The sequence below is a fragment of the Chiloscyllium plagiosum genome, chromosome 5 (assembly GCF_004010195.1).
Source record: "Chiloscyllium plagiosum isolate BGI_BamShark_2017 chromosome 5, ASM401019v2, whole genome shotgun sequence".
In the NCBI taxonomy this organism is placed as follows: Eukaryota; Metazoa; Chordata; class Chondrichthyes; order Orectolobiformes; family Hemiscylliidae; genus Chiloscyllium; species Chiloscyllium plagiosum.
The window spans coordinates 109,348,000-109,360,789 of NC_057714.1; the positions used below are offsets into that span (position 1 = coordinate 109,348,000).

A 12,790-nucleotide genomic window follows, 5' to 3' on the forward strand; every position below is an offset into this window, starting at 1 on the left:
CAAAGTCTTTTCCCTGGGGTCGGGGAGTCCAGAACTAGAGGGCATAGGTTTAGGGTGAGAGGGGAAAGATATAAAAGAGACATAAGGGGCAACCTTTTCACACAGAGGGTGGTACGTGTATGGAATGAGCTGCCAGAGGCTGGTACAATTGCAACATTTAAGAGGCATTTGGATGGGTAAATGAATAGGAAGGGTTTGGAGGGATATGGGCCGGGTGCTGGCAGGTGGGACTAGATTGGGTTGAGATATCTGATCAGCATGGACGGGTTGGACCAAAGGGTCTGTTTCCATGCTGTACACCTCTATGACTCTATGACCTACGGGGGAACCCTTTCACACAGAGGGTGGTACGTGTATGGAATGAGCTGCCGTAGGAAGTGGTGGAGGCTGGTACAATTGCAACATTTAAGAGGCATTTGGATGGGTATATGAATAGGAAAGCTTTGGAAGGATGTGGGCGGGTGCTGGCAGGTGGGACTAGATTGGGTTGGGATATATGGTCGGCATGGACAGGTTGGACCGAAGGGTCTGTTTCCATGCTGTACATCTCTATGACTCTATGGCTCTGAATTCTGCAATCAGTTTGTGCAAACCCAGATTCTGTAAACAGCAATATGAAAATCTCCAGATAATCTACTTTTTACATCAGTGTTGGGCAGAACATAAGAAATAATTTTATGAAATAGTTCCAGAAGATCATTTACACCTTCCAGGTTCCTGAGTTAAACAGGAACATGGCATTTTTGACAGTACTCACTCCCTAGATCCTGCACAACACTGCCACATTGAGCCCACAATCCTCTGACTTACCGGTGAGACTGCTATCATCTGAGAAATTGCTGGCACACTTGTTTTTTTGTGAGCTTGTGCATTTTGTTACTTGGTAAATTGTTGCAGTGAAGAAGTTATGTAGAGTCACTCAAGAAGGCATTTCACTTTTCTGTTCTAGTGCTTCCAGTGCTTTTCAAGAAGAAGCTTCAGAATAAAGAACATAAAGAAGGGAGTGTCGCCACATTGCAATGTGAGCTGACAAAACCTGATGCCCCTGTAAAATGGAAAAAGGGATCCATGTTACTCGATGCTAATGATAAATACAAAATAAAGCAAAAAGGTTCTAATATTGAGCTGATTATTCATGACTTAAAACTTGAAGATGCTGGAGAATATACCTGTGACTCTGGGGAAGAACAGACAACTGCTTTGTTAAAAGTAAAAGGTAATCAGCTTCTTTTATGAAATGAGTTTGGCATTTCTTTCTACCTAATGTCCTTCTCAGTTCTTCACATAGCCAGATAAAACCATGTGCATGTCTAATAATGAGTAGACAACTCTCTGTAAAGGGAGATTTGTTGCAATGTAGATTTGAATATTCTGTTTCCAGAGGAAAATGAAACCATTCTGATGTAAAATAAATGTGCTTGTATGAGTGTGTTGAATGCATTAGAAGGACTAAGCATAGAAAAGATTGAATAAGGCCTGATATTGGGTGAGGGAACAGTGATGCTTGCCTATTTGTTGCAATGTAGGAGCTTGCACACACCATGAAAAGGTACTACAGATGCTGAAGATCTGAAATACAAACAAAATGCTCAGCAAGTCTGGCATCTTTTTGTAGAGCATCTCTGCACAGATCTTGCTCAATATGCAAAGCTGCCTGCTATTTTGAATAATACAGGAATGCACAGCAGTGTCCTATGAGGTAGTCAGTGGTTATACCAAGTACCAAGGTCCTTCGCGTTCTAATGAAAAGTCACCAAAACTCGAAATGTTAACTCTGTTTTCTCCCCACAAATCCTGGGTCTAGAGCTCCTTACATCAAGCAAAGAAATGTATTTAGTGTAAGGAATTGTTATGGACATTTTCAAACATCACTCCCAAGTCTGGGAAGTTTGGAACTTCAAAGCTTTAGTCCAGCATTAACAGTGGACCACATTTCTATGAGCAGAAGTAAGCTATTCAGCCCATGAATCTGCTCTCCCATTCAATGAGTTCATAATCCTCAATTTCATTTTCCTAAAACTCATAACTTTTGATTCCCTTATTGATTAAAAGTCTATCCATCTTAGCCTTGAATACAGTTAATGACCCAGCCTTGACACCCTTCTGTGATAAAGAAGCCCACAGATTCATTACCATCTGAGAGAATAAATTCCATCTCATCTTTGTCTTAAATGGACATCCCCTTATTCTATGATAATGACCTCTGCTCCTAGACCCTTTACAAGGGAAACCATTTTTCTGCATCTGCCCTGTCAAGCCTCCAAGGAATCTTCTAAACTCTAATGAGTACAAGGTGATCTTACTAAACCTCTCTTCGTAGGAAAATCCCCTTGTACCCGGCATCAATCTAGTGAATTTTCTCTGGGCTGCCTCAAATAGCATTGTCTTTACTTAGCCAAGGGGACTAAAACTCAGAGTAGTAGGAGCGTGGAATGCCCTACCTCCAACAAGTAGTAGACTTGCCAACCTTAAAGGTGTTTAGATGGTCATTGGATAAACATGTGGATGAAAATGGAATCGTGTAGGTTAGGTGGGCTTCAGATTGGTTTCACAAAGACCCCCAAATCATCTGTATTGCTGCTTTCTGCAGTCTTTCCCCATTTAAATTATTTTCAGCTAATCTATTCATCTAGACAAAGTGGATAACCTCATTTTCTCCTACATTATATTCCAATTGCCCACTCACTGAATCTATCTGTAATTTGTCTGTTAACTCTTTGTTTCATTATCATTCCCATTTTTTTGTGTCATTCATAAACTTGGCGATAATACATTCACTTCTGTTATCCTCGTCATTAACATGAATTGTATATAATTGTGGTTTAGCTCTGATCCTTATGGAATTATTAAATCTCAAAATGCACCATTTATCCCAATTCTGTCTTCTATTAGTTCACCAATGCTCTATTCATGCTAAGATACTAGTTCCAACCATTTGAATTCTTACCTTATTAAGTTGTTATTTTAGGAGAGGCAATGGCCTAGTGTTATTATTACTAGGCTATTAATCCAGAAATCTGGCTGATGTTCTGGGAATCCATGTTTGAATCCTGCAGAATTTGAATTCAGTTTAAAAAGTCTGGAATTAAGAATCTGCTGAAGACCATGAATCCATTGTTGATTGTTGGAAAAACCCAGGTTCTTCGTTATAATTCTTCATGGAAGGAAATCAGCCATCCTCACTTGGTTTGGCCTTCATGTGAGTCCAGACCCAACAGCATTGTGGTCGACATTCAATTAACCTCTGAAATGGCCTAGCAAGCCACTCAGTTATATCAAAAATTTCCTTGACATGTAATCAGATGGACCACCTGACATTGACTTATGCACCAGAAAAGACAACGGCAGAAACAACCCTGCCGACCTTGCAAGGTCCTCCCTAATAACATCTGGGGGTTTGTGCCAAATTTGGGACAGCTGTTTCCCAGACTCGTCAAGCAAAAGCCTAATATAGTCACACTCATGGAATCATATCTTCCAGACAATGTTCCAGCCACCACCATCCCTGGTTATGTCCTGTCCCTTCGACAGGACAGACATAGCAGAGATGCTGACACAATGGTAAACAGTTGAGAGGGAGTTGCCCTGGGTGTTCTCAACACTGACTTGGACCCCAAGAAGTCTTATGGCTTCAGGTTAAACGTATGCTGTTTAAAAACCTCCTGCTGGTGACCATGTACCGTCCTCCCTCCACTAATGAGTCAGTACTCTTCCGTGTTGAACACTGGAGTGGCAAGGGCATAAAATGTACACTGGGATTTCAACGCCCACCATCAAGAGTGGCTTGGCAGCTGCACTACTGATTGAGCTGGTGGGTCCTAAAGAACATAGCTGCTAAACCGAGTCTTCAGCAGGTGGTGAGGGGACCAACAAGAGGTGAAAACATGCTTGACCTTATGCTTAAAAATCTGCCAGCTTGTTATGGTATAATAGTCGATTCCATGGGATGTATGAGTTAAGTGACCTAAGTTAACATGTTTATGAGCAATATATAACTGCTCATAAACATTGAAAAAAAAATAATATTTATGAATATAACAATAAGTATAAATCAGTAGATATATAATAAAAATCTGTAATCTACTTAAATAGAGTTATAGAGTCTTACAGCATGGAGACTGGACCTTTGGCCCAAACTAGTTCATGCTGATCAAAATCTCCATCCACTCCAATCCCATTTCCCTGCACTTGGCCCATATCCTTCTAAACCTTTCCTATTCACGTATTTGTCCAAAAGCCTTTAAAATGTTGTTGATGTACCCACCTCGACCACTTCTGTGGGAAGCTCATTCCATGTACATATCACCCTCTGTGTAAAATAGTTGTCCCTCAGGTTCCCTTTTATTCTTTCCCCTCTAACCTTAAACTGATGCCCTCAAGTCCTTGATTCCCTAACCCTGGAAAAAAGACTGAGTGCATTCACTATATATAATTTAGAAACATATACAAGCTGAAGAGTGAATTTATTAACTGAACTATACAATATAATCTACAATCTGCTTTAGATATATAGAGTCATAGTCATATAGCACAGAAACAGACCCTTTGGTTCAACTTGTCCATGCTGATCAGGTTTCCCAAACTAAACTAGTCCTATTTGTCTGCATTTGACCCATATCCATCTAAACGTTTCTTGTTCATGTATTCTCCAAATTCTTTTAAATGTAACTGTACCTGCATCTACCACTTCCTCTGGCGGTTCAGTCCACATACGAACCATCCTCTCTGTGTGAAAAGTTGCCCGTCTGGTCCCTTTTAAATCTTTCTCCTCTTGCCTTAAAATTATGACCTCTCATGTTGAACTCCCCTAATCTAGGGGAATGACCTTTACTGTTCAGCTTATCTAAGCCCCTCATGATTTTATAAATGTCTATAAAGGTCACTGCTCAATCTCCTATGCTGCATTTTAAAAAGTCCTAGCGTATGCAGCCTCTCCTTATAACTCAAACCCTCCAGTTCTGGTAATATCCTTGTAAATCTTTTCTGCATTCTTTCAACTTCAGTGATACCCTTCCTATAGCAGAGCAGCCAGGACTGTACACAGTTCTCCAAAAGTAGCTTCACTGAGTGGATCTATTAGCTTAAACTACTTTAGCCAAGTTCAACATGTTTACTGGGTCTCACTGCCTTGTGCCCTTCGGGAACTCCACCCTTTATGACAGCTGGTCTGGAGAACTCAGGTTTCCTGGCACCAGTTGTGATCTCAGTATGAGGTAAAATCCAATGAATATTGCAGAATCCCTGGTATTAATACTATTCTGGATGCTTTTAGTACTTTCCCAGATATTCCATTGTGCAGAAAACCATCTTCCAGGTGGGTGTGTCACATGGTTCCCCAACAGCCGAAACAACTGCCTTGCATTAAACCACTTGTCTTCAATTGCACATTCTCAATTAACCATTAATAATCTTGAATATTATCATTTTTAATCTTGCCACTACACAGCTGTAGATGCTTCAGTCCATGACAGTATTGGTAAGAGTGACCACCTCACAGTTGTTGTGGAGATGAAGTTGCACCTTTACATTTAAAATACCCTCCATTGTATTGTGTGGCATTATCACCATTCTAAATGGGCCAGACTTTGAACAGATCTAGCAATTCAAGACTGGGTATCCATGAGGTACTGTTGTCCATCAATAGTAGCAGAATTATACTTCAATGTAATCTACAACATTATGGCTAGGCATATCCTCCACTCAACCATTACCAGCAAGCCAGGGGATCAATCCTGGTTCAGTGGAGAATGCAAGAGGGCATGCCACTTCTTTGCCACTCCAGGCATACCTAAAAATGAGGTGCCAATCTTGTGAAGATACCAAACAGACAATTTGCATATCAAACAGCATAAACGGCAAGTGATAGAAATGTGACAGTATTATATTCGGTTCTGTTTCTCTTGCACAAGGGTGTTGTCACAGTGATGCCGAAATGTCTCCTTCAGACAGGCAGTTGATAAACAACTTTGAGTTCTGCCTTGCTGTGTTTTTTAAAAGTGAGACAAAAGAATCATGAGATCCAAAAGGCTTTTAGTTTTACTTTCAGTTTGTTGAGAATGTTGCTGCTAGCTGTTGGAGCTAAAAGCTTGAGTTCCCTGCTACTAGAGTGAAGTTTAGACAGTGAGGTTTTCTCTTGAATTTCAAAAGGGGCAAATTGTTTCTTTCAGTGTTTCTTTCACCTGGACTGGAAAAAGGCAGTATGTGAGAATCATAACTGTCTTGCTGAATTGCATTTTTGCCAAATGGTGTGTTTATGGGATGCTGCCTGTATTGGAACAGTTGATGATTAGTGGTTAAATAATACTTTTACTGTATTGAAATATGTAACAAGTTAAGCTATGCCAATTTTTGTTCTGTTGTATTTGAACAGCGTTGTAAGAATTAAATTGTGTTTTGATTAAAGCTTAGTAGCGGACCAATCAAATCATATCTGGAACTCAGCACCTTTCACTTGTAAAAGTTAGGGTCTAGGCTATCTCCATAATATTGAGGGAGTGTGGTCTGGTCCATAGCATTTAGAGCTAAGCTCTACAGTCCTACCACATCCAGTCGGCAACAGTGGTGGACAATTAAGCAACTCTCTGCAGGTGGAGACACCATGAATATCCCCCTCCTAAATGATGGAAGAACCTAACACAACCGTGCAAAAGATGAAGCTGAAACATTTGCAGCAATCTTTGCCCAGAAATGCCGAGTGAATGATTTATTGTTGCCTCCTCCAGTAGTCCCAGCATTACAGATACCATATTTAAAACAGTTTGATTCAGTCTACATGATATCAAGAAACAGTTAGAGACACTGGATATTGCAAAGCCTATGAACCCTGACAACATTCTGGCAATAATACTGGAGACTTGTGGTCCAGAACTTGCCATTCCATTAGCCAAGCTCTTCCAGTATCGTCACAACAATGGCATCTACCCAACAGTGTGGAAAATATAGTGTCCTCGGCCCAACCATCTTAGCTACTTCATCAATAACCTTCCATCTATCATAATGTCAGAAGTGGGGATGTTTGCTGATGATTGCACACTGTTCAGCACCATTCACGACTCCTCAGATACCGAAGCAGTCCATGTTCAAATGCAACAAGATCTATAAAATATCAAGGCTTGGTCTGACAAGTGGCAAGTTACATTCATGCCACACAAATGCTAAGCTTTGACTATCACCAGTAAGAAACAATACTTCAGCTCCTGATTCCCCAAAGCCTGTCCATTTACAGGGCACAAGTTGGGAGTGTGATGGAATACCCCACACTTGCCTAGATGGATGCATCTCCAACGACACTTAAGAAGCTTGACCATTATCCAGGACAAAGCAGTGTGCTTGATTGCCATCACACCCACAAATATCTATTCCCTCCATCACCAATACTCAGAAGCAGCAGTGTGTACTATTTACAAGGTGCACTGCAGAAATTCACCAAAGATACTGAGACAGAATTTCCAACCCCATGACCATTTCTATCTCGGTGGAGAAGGGCAGCAGATACATGGGAAAATCACCCCCTTCAAGTTCCCCTCCAATCCACTTATTATTCTGACTTGGAAATATATTGTTGTTACTTCACTGTCACTGGGTCAAAATCCTGAAATTCCTACCCTAATGGCAATGTGGCTCAATGGTTAGCGGTTCAAGAAGTCAGCTGTCATCACCACCTTCTGAAGGGCAATTAGGGATGGGCAATAAGTGCTGGCCATCCAGCACCATTCACATCCCATGAATGAATAAAAAATGTAACCTGAGGTGCAGTACCTTTACCAAGTACAATTTGGAAATCTAAATATATTATCTACTGGTTTCCTTTTATCTATCCTGTTTGATACCTCCTCAAAGAAATATAATAAATTTAGCAGGCATAATTTTCGCTTCATGAAGTCAAATTGGTTCTGTTAGGTTATATTATGTGTTTCTAAATGCTCTAGTTTTACCTTCTTTATAATGGACTCTAATATTTCCCATCAACAGATGCTAAGCTAGCTGGCTTGTGGTTAGTGTTTAGTTAGTTCTCCTTGGCAGTTTTGCAGTCTTCTGAGACTTTTCTAGAATCTGAGGACTCTTACAAACAATGCATCCACTATTCAGTAGTTGCATTTTTAAGAAACCCTCCAATGTGTCCCATCAGGTCCAGAGGACTTATAGGAATTTAGCTGAATTAGTATTTCTCTGCGCGAACTAAATCTTTCTCAAAGAATTTAATGGTTACTGTAGCCATATATATTCTTCATCCTAGAGGAAGCTACACATTGCAAATCACGGAATTATTATGATGTAAAATGAGGCCATTTGACCCTTCATTCCTGTACTGGTTCTGTTAGGTAGTGCAAATCTCCTGCCCTTTTCCTAATACCCAAGATAGAGGATTGAATCTTACCATATTTTGGCAAGCTGTAATTTTCATTGAGTTTCATAGAGGGTGTCTGTCAGTGAGGTCCAATGAATCTTTGTACGCTAGAATCTCAAATTCACATTGTTAATTACGTACCATGCTCAGGTGGCACTCCTAACATACATAACAACTTAAGAATCAGGAGCAGGAATAGGCAAGTCAGCCTCTGAAGCGTGCTGTGCCATGACTGATCTCATCTTGACTTTGATTCCACTTTCCTGCCCGCTCCTATAACTCTTGAATCTGTTACTAATTAAAAATCTGTCCCTCTCTCCTCATATGCGATGCTAGGTCAGTTGTCCCATTTGGTATAGCCGTACATGTTCACTATACTTGGGATTGTTCTGAAAGGTCATCTTTAAAAGGCACTGAGAATCTAGTCAAGTACTATCAGTCTGTAGCTGCCGTGCATTGTTCATTGCGTTTGCTCCAACGCATGGCTGATAATGGGAAATTGGGGCTCTACTTCGCAGTCAGAGGCCTGGTAGTCCTGGTGGACAGGGTAATGCAGAGGAACTAAGAGGTAAATTACAAAGGAGATCAGAGTTGGAATCTTTGGATTACCCCCATTGCCACCTGCCACTGAGAACAGAAATAGGAGAATAGATTAGATTAATGCACGGCTACAGTGATGCAGTAGGAGAGATTTAGATTCCTGAATCACTGGCATGTGCAGGTCTAGTACAAGCTGTTCAGTTACACCCTGGCTAGATCGGGACCAATAACCTTGCACAAGCATTCACTACTGTGGTGTGGGATGGTTTGAATGGCATATAGATATGAACTGGGACAGATGGAGAAGGAAGGAAAGAAACGAAGGTAGAAACTAAAGGTAGAAAACATTGAAAATGAAATGCAGAGAAGATAGGAGCTAGCAAAAATAGGTCTGTTGTACAAAACAAGAATAAAAATATTAAAATATACATCTAAATGTACTGTATCTGAGTGCATGGAGACTCCCAATATGGTAAACTGATCAACAGTTGAAATAATTGTTCAGACTATGTGGTATAAGACAGTTATGATTGTTTTAAAGACATATGGCTGCAGGTAACTAAGGCGGTACTGAATAACTAAGGGTATTCAATATTTAGGAAGGATTTGCCAGAAAAATGTTAATAAAGGAAGAAATCAGTCCAATACTGAGAAAGAGAATTGGCTGAGAAACTTAAATGTAGAATTAGTCTGTAGGTGAGAATAAGAGTTGTTACAACAGGGGGCAAATAATGGGCGGCATGGTGGCCTCAGTGGTTAGCACTGCTGCCTCACATCACCAGGGACCTGGGTTCGATTCCAGCCTTGGGCGACTGTCTGTATGGAGTTGGCACATTCTGCCCATGTCTTTGTGGGTTTCCTCTGGGTGCCCTGGTTTCCCCCCACAGTCCAAAGATGTGCAGGTTGCCCATAGTGTTAGGTACATTAGTTAGGGGTCTGGGTGGGTTACTCTTCGGAGGGTCAGTGTGGACTTGTTGGCCCGAAGGGCCTGTTTCCATACTGTAGGGAATCTAATCTGTCTATTTCTATATTCACAACACATTAAAATTAAAATCTTTAAAGACCCTCAAAATTGACCTCACTTCCTAACTAGACTTCTGAATAACCCAATCCCAGACTCTGTGAATAATCAATTCCAGACATTGGTTTCCATATTAAACAGAAAACATAGCAATTTACTAACAATATAGTAACTTTACTAGACTAATATTAAACAACAACACAGGTAAGAGATGAATCAAAGATCAAAACTGCCAGATTACTTAAGTGGTTTTCATGATGCATTGTTCCTTAAGCATTGATAATGGTTTCTTGGTTGATTTTCTGAAGATGCTGATCGATGAGATAAAAGCAGTAATACCTATAACTTAGTTTTCTATTCTGTGAGCTTCCAAAAGGTGACAAGGGAGATTAGGCAGGGAGCTTTCAAATTATCAACAATTGGATTCTTTTTCACTGAAAACACAATCCAAACCTAATTTCTGACCACTCCCTAACTGACTGCCTGCCTCTCCACAAGGTCCTAGTTTTTTATTTATTCATTGGATGAAGGCATTGCCAACTAGGCCAGCGTCCCAGGGGACAGTTAAGAGCCAACCATATTGCTGTGGGCCTGGAGTCACATGTAAGCCAGACAAGTAAACATGGTTTCCCTCTCTAAAGGACATTAGTGAATCAGATGGTCATCATTAGAATCTGAATTCCAGATTTTTATTGAATTCAGATTTCACCATCTGCCAAGGCAGGATTCAAACCCAGGTCCCCACTATATTCACTGGGGTCCGGAATAATCATCCAGGGAAATACCACTAGGCTGTTGCCTCCCTTTAGTTACCATTCAACATTTGCCATCTGTTTGAGAATAAGGTCTTTTCCAGACTTGCAACCAATTCCCAGGTACTGACCTCATTACTAACTAACTTCTGCTATCTGTTTAGACATAATGCTCTTCCCCAATGATAACTTGTCTGCAAAATCTTGACCAGGAACCAATCTGCAATTAACTTTCAGGTCTGACCTAACAAATAAACAAAAGCTTGATGATCTGTTTTCCTTTCAACACAAGCTGTTTCCCACAGTCCAAAAGTTATCTTTAGCTTATAGTTCTACAGCTCCAAACTAAAATTGATAAAAGAACAAAATAAAAAATAATGAAAAATCTGTAAGGGTTCCAACATGCCTCCACCCTCAAAACATTAAGCATCATTTCCTTCATTAAAAATTAATTTCATTGATTTAAATGACAAGGTTAGTAACACTGAAACAACAAATGAAACACTAAACTCAAAACCGTTGATTCTTCCTCCCTCCATATTCTTAATTACTATTCAACTTTCTTGGTCACACTCTCAAAAGTATGACAGTTTACATTTAGGAAAATGCATCAGCAATTGCATTTTCTTTCCAGGAAAAATGAGCAATTTTTGAGCCAAACGGCTACTGATCTGAAAACTATGGAATCTTATTTTTAAATTTATCAGTAAGCTTTTATGGATTATGAGCAGCAAAAATGACAGTCCCATTGTTTTCATAAACCTTGAAGCGTTGAAGAGCTGTTAAACTGCAAGTGCCTCTTTTTCTAATATCCATGGTAGGATGAGATGTGTCAGTTTAGAGAAATCACTCTGGAGCCTGCAGAGTGTTGAAAGGGTGGAATATTGAAAATAAGGAACACATCCTTTAATAGTATGTGGTTTCTTGGTTGTGCAGCACTTCTTGAAATTTCTTTTGCAAACATGTATAGATATACATTTCCTTCATCAAGACAATAATATCGGGCTGTTGTGAATCCAAAGATTTGGGTTTTGGACGTGAACTCAATGCCCATGACCATGCATTATCATCTTCTTGAGCTAAATATGTACAATTATTGTCTCTTTTAGCCCTGCCTGTGCACTTCAAAAAAGAGCTTCAGAATATGGAAGTTCAGGAGGGAGACAATGCCTCACTTTGCTGTGAACTCTCTAAGGCAGATGCCTCAGTGAAATGGAGAAAAGGATCTATTTTACTTCATCCAAGTGACAAACATGAAATGAAGCAAAATGGTACCAGTGTTGAATTGCTTATTCATAATTTGAAACTAGATGACTCAGGAGAGTATACTTGTGATTCTGGTGACAAGAAGACAAAGAGCTGCTTAAAAGTGAAAGGTAAGGCAATCTACTTTACTCCTATTAGTGATTTTTTTGTTTTTTAACAAACATTTAAAAATATTCCCATGCAGCATTATCATTAATTTATATATAGAACATAGAACAGTACAGCACAGAACAGCCCCTTCAGCCCACGATGTTGTGCCGACCACTGATCCTCATGTATGCACCCTCAAAATTCTGTGACCATATGCATGTCCAGTAGACTCTTAAATGTCCCCAATGACCTTGCTTCCACAATTGCTGCTGGCAATGCATTCCATGCTCTCACAACTCTCTGTGTAAAGAACCCGTCTCTGACATCCCCTCTATACTTTCCTCCAACCAGCTTAAAACTATGACCTCTCGTGTCAGTCATTTCTGCCTTGGGAAATAGTATCTGGCTAATGACTCCATCTATGCCCCTCATTATCTTGTATACCTCAATTAGGTCCACTCTCCTCCTCCTTTTCTCCAATGAAAAAAGTCCGAGCTCAGTCAACCTCTCTTCATAAGATAAGCCCTCCAGTCCAGGCAGCATCCTCGTAAACCTCCTCTGAACGCTCTCCAAAGCATCCATATCTTTCCTATAATAGGGCGACCAGAACTGGACGCAGTATTCCAAGTGAGGTCTAACCAAAGTTTTATAGAGCTGCAACAAGATCTCACGACTCTTAAACTCAATCCCCCTGTTAATGAAAACCAAAACACCATATACTTTCTTAACAACCCTGTCCATTTTAAGGGATCTATGTACCTGCACACCAAGATC

The 12,790-nt window shown here is 40.2% G+C and overlaps 1 protein-coding gene across 1 annotated transcript in view; it reads left to right on the forward strand.

Annotated features, from left to right (window-relative positions):
* Positions 1-12,790, forward strand: part of LOC122550328 (obscurin-like) — a 784,231-nt gene that overhangs the window by 327,007 nt on the left and 444,434 nt on the right. The window contains exons 33-34 of the mRNA XM_043691054.1: positions 950-1,216; positions 11,770-12,036. Of these exons, the coding sequence (XP_043546989.1) occupies positions 950-1,216; positions 11,770-12,036 (534 nt within the window). The remainder of the gene's footprint in view (positions 1-949; positions 1,217-11,769; positions 12,037-12,790) is intronic.